General features: G+C 43.4%; 1 protein-coding gene across 4 annotated transcripts in view; it reads right to left on the reverse strand.

Annotated features, from left to right (window-relative positions):
* CUL2 (cullin 2) overlaps positions 1-17,369 on the reverse strand; it is a 107,347-nt gene extending 89,978 nt beyond the window's left edge. Inside the window, exons 1-4 of one of the 4 annotated variants that reach the window (XM_074984986.1) lie at positions 17,146-17,369; positions 15,049-15,228; positions 14,750-14,898; positions 9,402-9,540 (exon numbers count right to left, since the gene is read on the reverse strand). In XM_074984986.1, coding sequence (XP_074841087.1) covers positions 9,402-9,520 — 119 coding nt within the window. In that variant the 5' untranslated portion in view covers positions 9,521-9,540; positions 14,750-14,898; positions 15,049-15,228; positions 17,146-17,369. The remainder of the gene's footprint in view (positions 1-9,401; positions 9,541-14,749; positions 14,899-15,048; positions 15,229-17,145) is intronic. The other 3 variants (XM_074984987.1, XM_074984988.1, XM_074984985.1) reach the window with 3 other exon arrangements.
* Between the last annotated feature and the right edge of the window lie 2,613 nt (positions 17,370-19,982).

Raw genomic sequence — 19,982 nt, forward strand, 5'->3', positions numbered from 1 at the left:
GGATGTGCGCGTTGTGCACCCTGCACAGCCAGCCCACATATATGTCTGTGACCCTCCCTCAGACACCCACCGCCGCCTTGAACGCTATTGAGTGGCACCCATTGTGGTTCACATAGCATCCGCTGCTGTGGTCTGTGGCCCTGATGGGGATGTGTCCCATCTACTGCCCTGAAGCACTGGGGGAACCCAAGCTCCGCAGAGCCCTCAACAAGCATGTCCAAGTCCCACATATACAACAGCTGTCACATCAGCATGTTGTTGATAGCTCTCATGACCTGCAGAGGAAAGAGTGGGCACACTCATGGGCATGTGAAGGGGTGTTCCTGTCCCCCCCACCCTGCTGGGGCACCCCTCCAGCAGCAGCCGCCGTGTATTATCCCCCATGGGCTATGCGTACCCACCCCCTAGTCCAGCCCCCAACTGTCCTGGCCCCCAGGGGTCCCTGTGCCCACCATCCCCCTTCTTCCCCCTCTGGCCAGTGCCAGGGCAGTGCTTACCTCTAGTACAATGGCTCCGAACTGCTGGCTGATGGACCGGTAGCTGTCCGGGGTGGACAGTTTCCATAAGACTTCTCCACGGAGAGGGATGGCTTCATCCAGGTGTCCCAGCACTGGAGGATGGGAGCAAGCCAGCTGCAGATCTCCAGGAAGGCCTCCTCCTTCACCCTGACATTCAGCAGCCAGCGACTGTTGTCCCACTGCCCCATGATGACCCTTGTCCCACAATTCCATGCTGGTAGCATGGGCAGTGTGTTGTCAGGACCCACAGGTCTGGGTCTCAGTCACCACAGGAAGCTGAGGAGGGTGGCCAGCCTGCCGGTCAGGGCAAGCCTGCTGGCCTGTGGCTGCTGGGGGTCCATGCCTGCTGGTTGGACCATGCAGGACAAGAACCTGGGTCTGCCTTGCTGCAAGCAGATGGCAGGCCTCAGCAGCTTGTGCAGGGAGGGATTGTTTGGGTGGGGCCCTTTAAAGGGCTGCGTGGCCAGCGGCCTTGGAACGGCTGTCCCTGCCATGCACCTCATCTGCATCATTTCCTGTCCTGTTCTTCTGGACGAGGGCCAGTGCACGTATAGATGTGCTCTACTGGAAGACGGCGGGGGGGTAGCTCTTTCAGGCTGCGTTTAGCATGCAGATACAATCTTCTGGAAGATGATCCTCCGGAAGATCGCTTCATCTTCCGGAAGATTGTGCATGTATAGAAGCAGCCATGGTGAACAGCAGTTCCCACTGCAATTGTGCCTTGGCCAACAACGTACAACTAGGCTTGCTTCAGGTGAAGCAAAGGATCTAGAAAATGTTGTTAAGTATTACCAACCTCACCTCTGAGGATCCTCCTGAACACTCATATCCAAAGTTCAAAAAACTCTCCATATCAATCACACAGCAGAAGAAGCCTCTGAAAGGAATACATTAGTCAAACCAATTTCTGGAGAATTCTTGTGGGGGGGCCAATCACCTGCAACCAGCTGACAATGGAAGAACACAACTCATTTTTAAGATTCAAGAGTTTGTAGCTTGGGCATGGCTGCCCATGCGTAGACAGCTTCACTTATACTGTCCTCCCATTTAAAAGCATAATTAAGATGGGGGTTACCCCACATCAAAAATACAACATGCAAATCCAGACTTTGATTTCTAACCTCTTGCAGAATCCTTTGTGAAACGTTAGGGGAAAACAGAAAATGCTGCTAGCATTTTAAGCCTAATTGAAATATTCTGTTCACAGAATCTGTGTCTGTGGCGTCCCTCATTTGGCTCGCTGAAAAAGTGATTATGTAGGAGTCAAAGGTCATGGCAGCTGGAATTCTGCAATGAAATGTAGATCAGAAGGAAAAAGACACCATACTATTCTTCACCAGTGAACGTAATCTTTCCTAAGATTTACTGTTGAGCAATTTGTATAATAAAAAGCTAGTCACCTTAGGCTAATAAATTTGACAAACAAGTATCCGAGAAGTTACTGCTTAGGAACTTTGCCACACCCAATTCATTAACTGTCTAAATTAAGAAAAGTTACTCTCAGTACAGCTAGGACATTTACAGTAACAAGTTTTAAGCAAAACCAAGTGGCGCATAATGGCCAGAAGCAATGGCCAGAACTATTTCATGTCTGCAGAGGTTCAGACAGAGAAAATGGGAAGGTCAAAGCTAAAACTGAGTCATGCTTTAAATAGACAGTCTATAAGCTGCTCCTTACCAAAAGCAGGAAACCATGCACAGCTGGTATACCCAACCTCATTTATCCTGTTTTCATCCTTTTTAAGATAATTGATTTAAATGAAAAGAAAATGCTACAAAACCCCTCAAACTTCAGGCTTTGCTGGAACAGAGTGAAGAAATAGGTTTGGAAATGAGTTTTGTGCATTGAGAGCACCATCCCCTGCATTGAAATTGCAGGACTCAGTTTGACTACCTAAGCCCATCTCAACTGTAGCCAGTAAAACTGCATTTTTGAAGTGCACTATAGCAGTGGTGTACAACCCATGGGCTGTAACCCCCTTGGGGAAGCCGGAGGGGGTCACAGGTCTTTAATGAGCCACTTGCAACTCCAGAGGCTACCACTGCTTACACAGAATTTATTTTTTTTGTTTAAGTGGTGGCTCCAGAGGCTGCCAATGAGCAGTCAGCTGCGGCAGGGCCAGGGGCCCATAGAAGAAAGCCAGCAGGGCAGAGGAGCACCCACCCTGCATGTGGGGGGGAAACCTGCTGGAGAGATCGTGGGAGGGGCAGCTGAGACTACAGTCATGCAGGGGAGGAGGCAGCAGGGGAAGCAGCCTGGGGTAGGTGGAAGCCACACAAGGGCTGTATCTACACGACCATCTTCCTTCCAAGAAAGGATCATAATTAGGGGGTTGGGAGTTTACTAATGAAGTGCTGCTGTGCATAGGCAGTACTTCATTAAGCAAATTCCTCCCTGCGATAAACTCAGAAGTTTTAAACTTCGAAGTACCAGCACGCATCTAGCCGCAGCACACCCACCGGTACCTCGAAGTACTCCTTTTGAGGAGTAAGGGGACTTCGAAGTTCCAGGTGCACCGTCGCTAGACATGTGCCGGTACTTCGAAGTTAAAAACTTGAGTTGCCATGCGTTTGGGGGGAGGGGGGCGGGGGCGGGGCAGGATTTGCTTAATCAAGTGCTGCCTAAGGACAGCAGCACTTCATTAATGAACTCCCAACACTCTAATCAACATCCCTCCTTCGAAGGAAGGTGGTAGAGTAGACAAGCCCAAGGAGAGCTAGGTTTGTGCTCTGAAACAAGTTAAATCTGGAGATGGGAGGTGGGTTTGGGACTGATAGGGCTTATGGGCCTTAACTCGGGAGTCGTGACATAATTGCAATAAAATATGGGGATCACGGTTAACAAAAGGTTGCGCGCCACTACCTATAGCACAGTGCTAAACAATATGGTTTAGAATTAAATAGGATGACTTTTTTCTATAGCAACATAACTTATTGACATAAAAATAAAGTTTCAAATACCATGCCACAACCACACTGAAGAAAGCTAACTACTATTTTCTCCCACAAGTCTTCAGACTCATCTTCAGGTTATAGCATCACTTGAATTTTTAAAATTTATCTGATCAACACAGACTGATGAACTGTGCTATAATTAGTAAGTTTGCTAAATAGTGAGAGAAGTTTTAATACTACACAGTTCAAAATTCTTTAGCCACATCACTTCCCTAGGTTTCTAAGCCTACGATAGTGTAATGTTTTCTTACTACACATTTAAGACAAATCAGTATAAGATTAAAGCCCTAGCAAATACCTACAATTTGAGACAGGTTGTTGTAAACTATCCTCCTCTGAAGCTGTTGTAGCATGTGGGGGGCGGGGGGGGGGGGAAGAAGTGTCAGCAAAAGCTAGCTTTTTAAAACCAGCACTTTATTCTGTTAGAGTGTAACTGAGAGGATATGAATTACTGAATAATTCTTCTAAATCAGATGCAAGTCTCGTTGGCAAATATTTTAACGAAACTATCATTTTCTTCTGTACTGTTCTGCAGAGCTTAAGTTGAAGTACATACATACTTTTGGAACAGCAGTTAGCTTAAGGGCTGATATTTATTTAACAAATACAAGCTGACAGAAATTCATGTTATCTAGCTCCAGAAGGGATCCCAAGAAACCTCCTTTCCTATAGCTATAAGAAGCCCAAGAAAATCACTATGCTACCAACTTCCTAGACAGGGAAGTAAGAGCTTATGACCATAGGGGGACTAGGAATTACATAGAAGTCCTTTGGTAAACTTATTCTGTGAGTGTGCACTCTCTAATAACTCATACTTAGTAAGCTACAGGCTAAGTTCTTAAGGGGAAGTCAACACAAAATTGGTCATACATGGTTAAAAAAAACCCCTCTATTTTCCTACCACAAAGTCACAAATTGAGGTTATATAGGAAAAAGGTAGTAATTTGTAACAGATTTTTAAAGAAATATTTAGACCCAAAACAGTCATTTATGAAGTAAAAATTTCAGAAGTCTTCTGAACACATGAGAAATGCTGCCAGCTAAACAATGACTCCCACATACAATTTTAAAACACATACCTCATATGGAGTATTGTGGTGGATGATTTATCAAGACAAACTCTTACCTTATTCCACATCAGGTTCTTTCAGAGGGTGTAAATTTTAACAGTTTTTTGTAAATTTTCAAGTATTTTCAACTTAGAATCCATTTCCTAGCACTTCTGGCTAACTTCAGCATCTTAGGGATACACCCATGATTTAACTTCTTTTTAGCCGCGTCTACACGAGCCGGCTACTTCGAAGTAGCCGCGCCAACTTCGAAATAGCGCCCGCCACACCTACAAATGGCGAGCACTATTTCGAAGTTGAAATCGACATAAAGCGGTGAGACGTCGAAGTTGCTATCCCCATCAGGAGATGGGAATAGCACCCTACTTTGACGTTGAACGTCGAAGCAGGGCACATGTAGATGATCCGTGTCCCGCAACATCAAAATAGCGGGGTCCACCATGACGGCCATCAGCTGAGGGGTTGAGAGACACTCTCTCCAGCCCCTGCGGGGCTCTATGGTCACCGTGGGCAGCAGCCCTTAGCCCAGGGCTTCTGGCTGCTGCTGCTGCTGCAGCTGGGGATCCATGCTGCACGCACAGGGTCTGCAACCAGCTGTCGGCTCTGTGGATCTTGTGATGTTCAGTGCAAGTGTGTCTGGGAGGGGCCCTTTAAGGGAGCGGCTTGCTGTTGACCCGGAAGTGCTAGTCCACCCTGTGACCCTGTCTGCAGCTGTTCCTGGCACCCTTATTTCGATGTGGGCCGCTTTGGTGTGTAGACGCTCCCCTGCAGCGCCTACTTTGATGTAGTGCTGCCTAACGTTGACGGCACCAGCCCTGGAAGACGTGTAGACGCTATTCATCGACATAGCTTATTTCAATTTCGCTACATAAGCTATTTCGATGTAGCATCCCCATGTAGACGTAGCTTTTGAGATTAAGAACTGTATGTTACAAGAGCCTAACTTTTGGGTTTTAGAAGGCAGAATCATAGAATACTAGGACTGGAAGGGACCTTGACAGGTCATTGAGTCCAGCCCCCTGCCCTCACAGAAAGGCCAAGTACTGTCTATGCCATCCCTGATAGACGTTTACCTGTTCTTAAATATCTCCAGAGATGGAGATTCTACAACCTCCCTAGGCAACTTAATCCAGTGTTTGACCACCCTCCACAGAGTTAGGAACTTTTTCCTAATGTCCAACCTAAGTCTCCCTTGATGCAGTTTAAGCCCGTTCCTTCTTGTTCTATCCTCAGAGGCCAAGAAGAACAGGTTGTTTTCTCCCTCCTCCTCATGACACCCTTTTAGATACCTGAAAACTGCTATCTTGTTCTGCTCAATTTTCTCTTTTCCAAACTAAACAAGCCCCATTCTTTCAGCCTTTCTTCATAGGTCACATTCGCTAGACCTTTAATCATTCTTGTCGCTCTTTTCTGGACCCCCTCCAGTTTCTCCCCATCTTTGTTTAAATGGGGTGCCCAGAACTGGACATAATAATCCAACTGAGGCCTAACCAGTGCAGAGTACAGCAGAAGACTGACTTCTCATGTCTTGCTCACAACGCACCTGTTAATGCATCCCAATATCACGTTTCTTTTTTTTGCAACAGCACCACACTGTTGACTCTTATTTAGCTTGTGGTACACTATAACCCCTAGATCCCTTTCTGCCTTACTCCTTCCCAGACAGTCGCTTCCTATTCTGGCTGTGTAAAACTGATTGTTCCCTCCTAAGTGGATCACTTTGCATTTGTTTGTATTGAACTTCATCCTGTTTACCTCAGACCATTTCTTCAATTTGTCAATATCATTTTGAATTTTGACCCTATCCTCCAGAGCAGTTGCAACCTCTCCCAACTTGGCATCATCTGCAACTTAATAAGTGTACTTTCTATGCCAACATCTAAATCGTTGATGAAAATATTGAAGAGAACTGTCCCAATACAGACCCCCTGTGGAACCCCACTTGTTATACCTTTCCAGCGGGATTGAGAACCATTAACAACTACTCTGGGTATGGTTATCCAGCCAGTTTTGCCCCATCTAAGTTGTATTTTCCTAGTTTATTGATAAGAATATCACGCGAAACTGTATCAAATGCCTTACTAAAGTCTAGGTATACCATGTCCACTGCTTCTCCCTCATTCACAAGGCTTGTTATCCCATCAAAGAAAGCTATCAGATTGGTTTGACATGATTTGTTCTTTCTAAATCCATGCTGACTCTTCCCTCTCACCATACCAGCTTCCAGCTGTTTGCAGATGATTTCCACAATTACTTCTTCCATTATCTTTCCTGGCACAGAAATTAAACTGACTGGTCTGTAGCTTCCTGCCTTGTTCTTATTCCCCTTTTTATAGATGGGCACTGTATTTGCCCTTTTCCAGTCTTCTGGAATCTCTCGTCTCCCATGATTTTCCATGGATGATAGCTAAAGGTTCAAATGCCTACTCCATCAGCTCCTTGAGTATTCTAGGATGCTTTTCATCAGGCTTTAGTGGCTTGCAGACATGTAACTTTTCTAAGTGATTTTTAACCTTTTTTTTTTTTTTTTTTGAAGTATTCTAAATCAGTGGTTCCCAAACTTTTCGGCATCACCCCCCGCTTTTTGATTTTTGAGAAGCCTTCATGCCCCCGCCACCTCTCCTTTACCATCATCCAACTCCCTCTTTTGTAAAAAAAACAGTGTAATTTATAACAAACAAAAACTTGATATAAAAATGTTATTTAAAATTAAAAAGCAAGCACAAATAGTTTTCCTGGGCCCCTTGTGGGTGCCTGGTGCAGACCCAGCTGGCCAGTTGCCTGGGCCCTGTGCCAGCTGCCAGAGCTGTCCATGCCAGCTGTTCCACCCACCTGAAACCTGCACTGCCAGAGCCGCTTGCCAAAGCCCCACACTGCCTGGGCCAGCCACCCATCCAAGCCCTGAACTACCAGAGCCAGCCAGACGCCCACCAGCCTGAGCCCTGCGATGCCAGGGCCAGATGCCCAAACCCCATGAATCCTGCAAGCTGGTGAGCCACCCAAACCTTGCGAGCCACCTGCCTGAGCCCCTCCCCTCCCATGAAGCCAGGCACCACCAGCCCCCCCCCCCACATACTTAGCCATCCCCATTCCCCTTACCTGAACCAGGCACCCCCAGGCCCTCATCTAACCCCATCCTCCTCCCCCAACCCACACACTCTCTCCTCTGCATGTGGGTCTTCTCCTGCTGCCTGCTTTTTATATAGGCTGCATCAGGTCACCCAGCTAAAATGGCAGGGGCCGAAAACCAGAAGCAAAGGCTGGCTCTTTCTTGGGGCTGGGGAGAATAATGGGGGGGGGGCACACCTCACACTGCCCCCCCGGAATTTCTTCATGCCCCCCATGGGGGCACACACCCCAGTTCGGGAAGCCATGTTCTAAGCCTACTCCTTTCCTACTAGCATTCACTACGTTAGGCACTCCTTCTTCAGACTTCTTGGTGCAGACTGAAACAAATAAGTCATTAAGCATCTCTGCCATTTCCAAGTTTCCTGTAACTGTGTCTCCCCTCCTCACTGAGCAATGTGCCTACCCTGTCCTTGTCTTCCTCTTGCTTCTAATGTATTTATAAAAAGATGTACTTTTGGTTGAAGAGTAATAGAATCATTTGACAATATGCAATGAAGTCCTCTTAAAATCCAATCAGCAGTGACATTTAAAATATGGAAATAATAGGTGTCTTAAAAATTAGATGAGAATTATTATGTCAGAAGTGCAATTAGAAAATGTTTTCTAATCAAAGAGCCACCACCTAACTTACTGTCCTTGAAAATGAGGTTGCAAGTAGAATTACAACCAAGTCTGTTTTTTGTCGTTCTTTAGGGACAACATGGGCTCAAAAAGAAAGCCAACATGAGATGTAAATAGAGCATGTTAAATAGGACCTAGAGTGAAAACACCCTCCAATTTTTGTAAATTTATGTAGTAGAAATGTGTCTGAAAAATCTGTTCTGTGGCACAAGATAAGAAAATTACTGCTTGTAAGAAGGATTCCGATTGCAGGTTAATGTCTGAGAGGTCACTTGCACGTCACGCATTACAAGGCAGTTTTTAGTGCATGACCTTGCAAGACAAAGCTATTAAGTTACTTTCAGAGAGTCAAAAGACTACTCTTCTCAAAGCAAAAAACTAGGTCACTGGGTTATGCCTCTTCATTATGCTATAAGCCTATTTTAGTTGTGACAACAATGCTTCTCCCTCAGAAAGAATCCTTCATGTCATAAGTCCACCAATAAAAGAGGGCAAGGGAACCACCACCACAACTACATTTAAGAAAAATGATTTATCTTCAACTGCTGGAGAAGAAAAAGGTTGGTAAATGGCAATGAAGCAGGATGTGTGTTTCTGAAAATGGAAAAGGTTTCTGCCCTGTCTGTTTATTAGTGAAGTGATAATTGCCTTAATATGTCAACAAGAATACTTAGAACCAAGGGGGCTTAGTTGCTTGTAACAATGGGAGTGTCAGTCAATAGAGGTTTTGAATGCAGAATAGTTCTAGGATAGTAGAAGATGGATATAAATGATTTTAACAATAACAAGGTACCTCCTTGGAAAGACAATAGTTAAAACAACTGGTTACACCCACTAAAATTTAGCTCACTGAAAGGAATGTGAACAACTTACACTTGATATCAACTTCTCTACAAAAAACATCGAAAAAACAAGTAAAATTTGTACAGAATCTCATGAATTCCTCTCAACACGTCATCCAAAACTCAGTGACATCGGTGGAAATAATCCCATTAGTTTTGATGAGCTTTGTTTCAAACCCATGGTACGTTACCAAGTATAAGGGCCACTTTGGGTTAAACATATTCATATGTAGGAAAATGAAGTCAAAATTCTGTGTAAAGGATACGAGAAGCGATCATTCCATGTTGCTCTTTCAACATAATCCAACATTACAACAGCCTTAATTGTTGTTAGAAGTTTGTTCCAAGTTTCATCAAAATCAACTACACGTGGTTTCAGGGACATTGTGAGGATTTAGTGTTAACCTGTAAAGGTGAGAGGGGAAAAAATAGTTTCAACTTGCGATACACATAGAAACATTCAAACAGCACATTTCAAGAATTTTTAAGAACTAATGGGTAGATCCCTAAAATCTTTTAAAGCAAATAGCATTTTTTTTAAAAGCACCACTTTAAACTTTTGCTTTGTTTTATAACTGAGTATGCTGGTGTGATATGGTACTTCACGCACACTAAGTAAAAATTAAATGCATCTCATTCAAATGTTAAGTAACATCAAATCTGCCAAGTGTTTTACAATGTACAATTAACTGTCCTATTGAATTTGGACAACTGAACACTCACATAACATTATGAATTGTTTGGTTGCTTCTAAACAAAGTCTGTTCCCGCCTCAAGGAGCTTAGTTTCCTAGATTATATTCCAACATATGGACTACACTAAAAGGTAAATGCACAACTTAGTATTCCATGTCCTATACTTCTCAGGCCACCAATGTGTTTCATGAACATCTGTCACACCTGAACAAAAACTCTAGAATAGAAGGCTGGCTAATGAAAAAAATTGTTGTATATTTTTGCCTTTCAGAAAGTTTGTGTATTCCAGAGGAACACAAGTATAAATTTGTTATAACCACTAGATATTTTCATGTACACACAAAATAAGCCAACAATTAGCACAATCAAGAAATATTTCAAAAAAGTGACATCTGAACTCATCCAAATGCTGCCAACAGAATGAGCTCTTCAATAGCTCAAACACCATTCCCCACCCCCCAAGTGATTTTAATAATATTATGTTGTTACAGTTGGAATCCTGAAGCCAGGTGAAGTTGACTCCATGTATTGTAATTTAACTAGTATTCCACATCTTTGGGGACAACAGTTAATTTAAAAACAGAGGAATTCTCACACTAGATTAGGCCAGTGGTCCAATAAGTACATCATCTGCTGTTTGGCAGAAGCAGCAAACAAAAATTAAGACGTCCTACCTACATAGGCAAACATGGGAAGGGAAGTTTGATTGTTCCCTATTTGTTTCACTTAAGAATTACATTTGCCTTTTTCACATGCTATTACACATCATTATGTGTTAAGGAGTGAATTGGACACTCAGGCTGCTGCTACACTACCATGGTAATGAGGCAATTCGAAGCAAGTTAATGAGACACTGACATGCATATTCTGTGCCTCACTAGCATAATGGCGGCCACATGAACAAATTTTGATTTTTCAAATAGACCATGTAGATGGGGCAGCTTCAAAATAAGCGCCCAGCTTCGAAATTCCCTTACTCCATTCTAGTCCTGTAGGAATAAGGGAATGTCAAAGTTGGGCACTTATTTTGAAGCTGCCCCAATCTTCACTGTCATTTTGGGGGCAAAAAAAAAAAAAATTGAAGTTTGTTTGGGTGGCCACCACTATGCTAATGAGGTGCTGAACATGTATGTCAGTACCTCATTAGCCTGCTTCAAATTGCCTCATTACCTTGGCACCTCTGACAGGACCATGGTAGCATAGCAGCAGCCTCAGACTCTACCTCTGAGATGATCATGCTTGTGAGCGCTACGCACACATGAGATATTTACTCTTTACTGTATTTGAATCCCTATACTCTCATATCTTCGTGATTTAGTACTTTCAAGGATTCTTAACAACAAAGCTGCTCAATTGGAAGGGTAGCAGCCTGTCCAGGTGGATAAAAATCAAGTATTTTTTCCAAGAATCAAAAGCTTATTGTTTTCTTAAAAAAAAACAAACAAAAACACACCAAAAACTATCCAGCTTCTCAGAAGTTACAAATAACTATTACCACATACATTACTAACACCTGGTACACAGTGTCAAAAAATGAATTAATAGTGCTAGTCTTCTCATCTTAACTACCAGCACTTTCTCCTTACAAGTTCTGGGCTTTCAACTGCTGTTTCTCAAAGTCATGTGGAAAGTCAGATACAAGCTAGATAGGCATAATCTAAGTGGTGCAAGATGATGATGCTGGATCTAGTTGCAAGGATGAAAAATCTTCAAGAAACTGCTTAATTTAGAGAAAGTGAAGTGGATATATATGACTGAAGAACAATGTAGATCAACTGGCTAGTAATGTCAATAATTCATTTTGCAATACATTATTAAAGCTCCCCATGCCTTTTAGTCTAAGCAAGTAAATTCCCCAAACTGTTCATTATGTTCGATGTTGCTAGAAAAAAAATTTAGCTTAGCCAAACTTTATGGCTTGTTTAACTAGCTTTATAATCTATCTGCAATAACAAATCTAGAGATACCAGTTGTCACTATCATTTTCTATTACATAACACATACCCCTCATTTTTTAACATCATAACCACTGACTATAATGGTGATGCTGTAAGTCTATGCCCTCTTTTATTTCAGCGTAACTCAGCTTTTCCTAGGGAACCTCATTCTGTTTCTGAGAAAAATATAGAAGCGCCAGGGACTTCAATGGGGCTTACTCCAAATTAAGTGTACTCAATGTTGCAGCTTTTTGGTGCCTTGGAGTAGGATCTGCATTGTTGCTGACAAATGTAAGTAGTGAACAACCAAGTGAGAAAAATGACTATGTAACATAATTTTTGAACTTTATTTCAGGATCCCATTTAAGCCTAAGAGACTTAGACCTTCTGCAACAACTTCAGATTCATCCATTGGTACTTTAAAGCACCAGTGCTGCAACTTAACATCTCAGATAAGTACCAGTAGCAAGCAAAAGATTTCAGATCATCCCATCATTCCACCACCAGGGATGGCTTTGTAATATCAGCATATACCAACAAGACACCATAAATGAACCAAATAATAATCTGTTGATCTCTGCCACAAATCTGCCTTTTCATACTGTTAACACCTTCATAGACATGGTTGAGTCCTTACAACCAAGCTACACTCCACCTGGTGAAGCAGACATTGGTGGAACATTGCTAGATGTCATGAAAGAAATACGGAAGAGAAAATTGCCAGTTTAAATCTTGATGGATGGAGTAGTATATGCAATGAACCAGTAATACATGGCTATGTGATGACAAAAAAATGGGGTTGCTTATCTGTCAACAACAATAGTTATGTCAGAAAATGGAAACAATGCCAACAGGTGAAATCAAACTTGGGACCTCTGGAGCTTAGTACACGAGCCGCTACATCAGCTAAAAGCCAGCTAGCTATTACTTAATACTGTACAGCAGACTCAAAATCACCTCAGGGCCAACTAAAGCGTGTTGCATTCACAACAGAATACTTAAGAGACAGTGAACGCTGTAATGACCGTAACCAAAATTGAAACTATTGTGTGCAGTTTAGTCACAGACAAAAGGTGGTAAGATACTTTGAAGAAGAGATGAAAAGCTGCTCCTCAACATATGCCTTCCCCACCACTTAATACATAAGTCTTTGGGAAAAAAATGCTTGTTTTCTTCAGGAAAAAAGAAAAATGTTGAAGTCGCAAAATAGGTCCACGACAACTATTGTTCTTCAGCATCACTGAAAACAGTGGGAGAAACCAAACTAATTATCCCTCACAATGTTTGATGGAATTCAGTAGGTGATTGTTATGGACAATTTAGTGAGAAAGCCATGATTAAATATATGATGTTGGATTTAAGTTAGATGCCTAGATGCTGAAGATACTGCTGCTGCGGCACAGACGTCTCAATTCACTCTTCATTTATGCCAGTCATAATAAATTTTAGGACTGGAGTGAATAGTAACCAGTACATGTTTAGTGATGTTTTGAACAAAGTCACTTCCCTGAATTGGAGGGAATCATTAGTCAGGCACCTTCAAATAAGAGTTCCTTCAGTTGCTAAGCCAACTAGCTTCCTCTGCAGGCACAGAAAGAAGATTTTCATTGTGTGGTATTATTCATATGAGTCCAAGAGCAGGTCTACACTACAGTGGGAGGTCTGCTTAAGGTACGCAATTGCAGCTATGTTAGTTACATAGCTGGAGTCGACATACCTTAATTCAGGCTTCCATGCTGTCTCCATTAAAGGAGGCTGATGGGAGCATTTGCTGCCACCGACTTCCCTGGCACTTATTAGGAGTCAGGAGTACCCGTCCCAATGCAGGCACCCTGTAAGCTTGATTTCAAACGCCCCTATTAAGCACACTAACCCAAACTCCAGAAGATCTTCACTGCAGGAAAGATTTACACTAAGAAGTCGACTAGGAGTTGGAAAAGCAGGAAAACTAGTTTAGTTTTCAGTCTATTAATCATAACCAATGGCTACTGGGGGAATATGAGAGCTACTGGTAAAAGTTAAGGGCACAGTACATTTAGGCTATACCTATACTTGCCCTGAACTTCCAAGGGGGCATGGTAATCAGGCTGATGGGAGATTACCAATTAAGTGCTGCAATGAATACGCAGCACTTTGTGAGACTAATTCTCCCTCCACGGCAACTTCTAAGTGACAAACTTTGAACTGCCGGCACGCCACGTAGTCCCAGCCAGGCACTTTGAAGTTGCCGCGGGGGGAGAATCAGCATGCATGCCCATTGGTGGTACATATCAGCACATGCCACAAAATTTATTCGGCACACAGATAGAAAAAAATTGAAGGGAACATTGGTCAGTGCACTCACCTACTAGCCAGTAATTGCTGTCGGTATTTTCTCGAGTCTTCACTACTGGCTGAAAACTACCCTAGGCAGCATCCTGTTTCTCAGCTATAATCTTGTTCCCTTACTCAATGGTTTCCTAGCCCAGTGGGATTACAAAGCTTCTATACAATATCCAAACAGAATCTGTGGTCAGTGGGGTCGCTTGAAAATAACAGAAATAAGGCCACTCACAGTTGGCCTCAGAATAAGCAGTATTATCAGCACTACAAAAGATCAAAAATCTGAGAAGTAGGTGAAGTCCATCCTGTACAAGGAAGCAGAGATCCAGATATCCTAACCTAGAGTCAATGTCTTCTGGGTCCAAAAACTTAGGAACAGGAGCAGCTTTTAGTGCTACTGGTACACTCCTTTACAGGGCACCAGAAAGACCGTACACTTAAACTCCCACTACAGAAATACATGCTTGCACAAGGAAAAACCAACAACATCTTGCCATCAAGAAAATAGTTGAAGTTGATAGAGTGCTGTCCAATGCATAAAATTATACTCAACTATTTTGGTTTTAATAAACCTTTTTTTTCAAAATGCACAGCAGCCAAAGAAACAGTAAGTGTTTGGATAGACAATATAAAATACCACTACACACAAGAACGGCATACCTTCACCTTAGCATACCATATTCAGTATGGGACACTCTCTCTAAAATAGATTGAATAGAAATAGATGGTGTTCAAAGATGCCTGACAAAAGCCATAGAAGCGTGAAAGGCTTGCTTGTAAAAGGACTGCAAAGGTTAGATTTGCGTAATCTGAAGGAAAACACAAAACAGAAAGATGGGAAAGTAAACAAACATGCCTGATTTACAAGAATGGAAAACCAGGCACTTGTATTTACCTTTTTATGCAATAAACAAAATAAATTAAAGATAGCAGATTTTGAAAGAGAAGGAAATACTTACTGTCCTGTGAATCTAATCACTAGGTTAACACCAAGGCAGAGAGCTTAGTAGGATTCTGAGTAGTCCTGGACATTTATACAGATTACTCTACAGTAAACTCTTTCATATCCAGCAGCCCAAGCACCAGGAGGCTGCCAGATAGTCTGGATAATAGAGCATTATACTTAGTAATGCATAACACTAAAAAGAAAAACAAGATTAGATATTACAACACAAAACATGTATGCAGAGTACTTTATTTACTAACAATAGTACTATACACTGTAAACATATACTGTATTTACCTCTATTTACTTTCACTATGCTGTACTTAAAGAAAAGTTAACTAAGATTTACTCATGGTTAAAATACTGGTTATTTGACAGTTCCAGATTATAGAACGCCATATATGAAAGAGTTTACTGTATCAAGATATTCTCCTAAATTCTAAAAACCCCTAGTTATTAATACACCTCAAAATGACAGTAATTTTCACTTTACTAGAAACATTCAAAACCTTCATCCAATATACTACAATACATTTAAATAAAAAGTATTTTCACATAATATATTGATACTATTAACTGGAATTCACACAAATGATAACGTATAATAAAATCACTAAAAAGGGAGAGATTTGAGGCAATATCCAGCAGGATGAACTCCAGGAAAAGAAACAAGCAGTATTAGTAAGTGGTCTTTATATAAAAGGATTAATCAGACAAATACACTCTCCACACAAGGAAGAGTTTTCTTCCAATCATGAGAAGCTAACTTGATTGACACACATATATCCCCCCAGTGATGTATACAGAACCAGTGAGGCTGGTGCTGCATATATGTGATCTGTACGGCAGTACTGGAAGGACACAAAAGGAACACAAATGTAAAATATTAACTGATTTCAGATAAAAGACACTTATTGGAGATGGACACATTGTTGCACTTTTTGCTCCAAAGTATTTACAAGATTTCTTTGTAATCTCTAACCCTTTTAGATCAACTAATTAATCCTCAGAAATTTGGGGATGAATTGCCTATGAGGGGTTGTTACACAAAGTGCCACATGTAAGCATAGCTACAATGTGAATATGTTGGACTAGTATAAAAAGTAACACGCCAGTGCAGCTTACTTCAGAACAAGCTGCATCAATGACAAAAGTCTCTGCTTAGTTTATACAGAAATTTGATAGTCTTTAAGATGCCATAGAACTCCTTGTTTTTGCTGAAACAGAGTAACAGGGCTACCCTTTGAGATGGCTTCTGGTTTCCTAATCTTTTATATCCCACCCCCAAATGGGCTGAGAAAGTGGGGCTGTCAAACGTGGTTTCATGACAAGTGGAAGTCCCCAGTAATTCTATAGAAATGTGCTGTGAAAGTAAAAGGAGTCACAAAGGTGGAGTGCTGAGAGGTCAGCCAAGTGACCGATACTAGAGCTGAAACACTCAAAGGATTTAACTTGGCCAAGTCCACCAGTCAGGGGCCAGGTCCAGAGCCAGTGGGGCGAGGGGTCCCGGCCGCCCTACCCACCCCTCCGGATGTGGGTCTCTCACCTCTCCGGCCCTCCACACCCCCATTACTCACTCACAAACCAAAAGCGAAACTGGCCGGGGCGTGTATCATTCCCGGGGGCTTCGGGCCTGCGAGGCAGCGCTCAAACCGGGTGCGGGGAGCCAGGCGTGGCCGGGACTTCAAGCCGGCGGGGTGGGCGCGGGGAGAACAAAACCCCTCAGAAGAGCGAGAGGCTTTGGGGAAACAGCCCACCGCTCTCTCAGCAGCCGCAAGGCCGCAGGCGCTCGGCGATAGCACGCTGCTGCAAGAGTGACCCGGCGCATCCAGGCCGGGCGCGGGGAGGTCACAGGGTAAACCCTGCTACGGTAACCAGCGCGGGGTTACCTGGCAGCAAAGGCCTGAGTCAGCGGAGCCAGCCGGCCCCCCGACGCGTCCCGAGCCTACAGTCCCTGCCCCGCTCGCCCTCCTCACAGCCCTACCATTACTCGGCTGAGGCCCCCGGCCCCATCTCTCCACCGGCGCCGCCACCGCACTGCAGCCCGCGAGATGAGAGGCGCCTCCTCACATGCCGGCCCCTTAGCGCTCTAGGCCTGTTTCATACTCACCCGCCCCGCTGCGTGCGTCTCAAGTCACGCAGCCGGCCACCGCCTGCTTCCCGGCACTAGGCACACGGCCGAGCCTGGGCACTCTGTACTTGTCCCCCGGTCGGCTTGGTACAGTCCGCACTACGGGAAGTGCCGAAGGACTAAATTCCCTCGACTTTTGTTACCGTAAATAACTAATCGAACTCCCCTCAGCGCAGGGGCAGGCGGGACCCGCATGCGCATGCTTCGCGCTGTTCGGATTCGTTTCCTTTCTCCGCAGCACGCATGCGTTACTCACGAGCTGCCACAAGCGCTTCTTTCTGCGCATGTTCCTTTTTCTGCACGTCGCGTTAAGCGGGTAGTGACGGAAAGGCGCGCAGCGTAGCTTGGCGCGGTATCTCGTAGGGTGATGCGAGGTGTGACGGTAGAATTCCGGCATCGCTGTCCCAGCGCTACCGCCTCCCTCCCTGTCTCTCCGCGGGCCATTGAAGCTCCTCTCGCAGGCACGCCTGTGCTGTGTTCTCCGACACCCCCCGGCCCCGCCTCCAACCTGGCCCAGAACTACAAGCCTAAGAAGAAAGACGGTGCAAGGAGCCTTTAACACTCCGATGTGGGAGAGTCTGTCGGCCGGCAAAGTCTCATCCTACACGCTGTGGGAGTCTAATTTCCTTAAGAGAGAGAGCGCCATGCGGGGAGGGGCAGGAGGCGGGGCACGTAGCCCTCCCATCTTTTTCAAACAAAAGCAAAACCCTAACTATTTTTTCCATGGTATCTGTGAAGGACGTTGTCTGCATTTAGTCTTGTAGGCATACCATTATTAGACTGCATACACACACAGAGTAAATAACACTTCTGTAATTACATATGTGAAGGCTAGTAAGAGGCACCTGCATCTCTTATACACATTCACAGCTTTGGTCCACTATCTGTTCTCATAACCACCTTCTCCCCAAAGAAGGTGTCTTCAAGCTAGTTAACTAAGGGAAGACAAACACCAAGTGAAGGCAAGCCAGTTTAGTTTCAGGGAAGAGCACTCCCCCACCCCAATTAAGGCAGCCCATGAGTAATTAGAATTTTCATTCACATCTCCATGTATCTTAGCACAAATATCTGACTATCCATGCAAATCTCACAGTTTCCTATATTCCTACCTCCTGCCCACAGAGACACCTCAGGATATTCTGCATAGCTGTTTCCTCTTCAGCTTTCCTAGAACATATGCTGTGGCAATCAGGAGTTTTCAACTCACAGAATTACAGATTAATCTTTAATTAAAGATTATGTCGTGATAAAGCCACCAGGAATACATTCAACCAAAACAGGCAATCCAAGTAGCCAGTCACTGGGAAGAGTGATTTTTTCCTTATCCAGGACATAATTCATCAGGCCGCTGTTTGGGTTACTGATGCCTTTTGTAGTTCATATAAGAGGTGGGGGTACTTCCGTATTCCACCACAAATCTGTCTATACATTGGCCCCTCAAAAGTGTGTGAACACATGTATGATTAACATTTGTATAAAATTGTGCATGTGCACGGTTGACTTTCCCCATCTGTCCCTTACCTTTTAAACTTCCCTGCTGCTCTTGTCTGATCCTGTAGAATCATAACTTAAGCTATCTTTGGACGTCCCTCATGGAAAAGTTGCCGATGCTGGGTTACACAGTAATGAATGGTAACTAGTTCTATCATAACAGCAACGAAGGGTCCTGTGGCACCTTATAGACTAACAGAAAAGTTCTGAGCATGAGCTTTCATGAGCACAGACTCACTTCTCACTTCTGCTCACGAAAGCTCATGCTCAAAACTTTTCTGTTAGTCTATAAGGTGCCACAGGACCCTTCGTTGCTGTTACAGATCCAGACTAACATGGCTACCCCTCCGATACTTGACACCATGCAAGGCTAGTTCTATCGTATTACAACGTAACAAAACAAAGTAAAATCATTTTAAATGCATGTGCAAAATTATGGACTTTAACATTCAGACTCTAAAAATATTGTCTTCAAACTTAACTTGCTTTTTAAAGGGTAGTTGCATCTTAACAAAACTCCCTCTGGTGGGAATTTTTGGTTTGTTTTTGGAATATATTTTCCCTTTGGAAGTTCAGAGAGAGAAGAAAAGAGATGAGCGTGAGATCATGACTTTCTGAAGAGAGAAAAAAAGTAAATACACTGTAGTCTTTGCTCATGCAATTGATATCATGTTCAGAAATGCAGTTTCAGTTCTAATTCCCCTTTCAGATGAATATGGAAAGTTTCATCCAAGAAAGAATGCTGTGTGGTTTTATCTTAATAAAGTTTTTGAGTTTGAGCAAAAGCAGTGTAGTTCTTGTGTTACATAAGCATGACCAACCTCACATTCCCACCCCATGCAGCCACTTCTCATATGTTGTAATAATTTTTTCTTGTGCTCAGCTAAAAAATACAGAGAAACTAGAAACATCCAGATGACAATACAGTTGGGGTTAGATCCTGAAAAGAGATTATAAATGGTTTAATAATTCTCTCAACAGCTTCCATATCAAGCTTGTTCACTACATATGTACAGCTTAGTTTTTTTGGTTTTAAACTACATCCCTTAAAATTCAATCTTGAATCAAAGTGTCTTGATATGCATCTTGCTTTGTCCAATGATGGTAACTGTTTGGCTGCACGCATGTGCTTCCCTTGAATGTTGCAGTGGCTCTGTGCAGGTAGCCAGCACAGCAGACCGTGAGAGAACCCCTAAAGATCACAAAATCAGATGAGGATTGAAGGCACCCAGCCAGATTTATTACAAAATAAAACACTGTCTCCAGCTCCCGGGATCAGATATCTATGGTTCTGTTAGCACAGGTGTTGGCAATCCTGCAGCTCT

The sequence above is a fragment of the Carettochelys insculpta genome, chromosome 2 (genome assembly GCF_033958435.1).
Source record: "Carettochelys insculpta isolate YL-2023 chromosome 2, ASM3395843v1, whole genome shotgun sequence".
Lineage (NCBI taxonomy): Eukaryota > Metazoa > Chordata > Testudines > Carettochelyidae > Carettochelys > Carettochelys insculpta.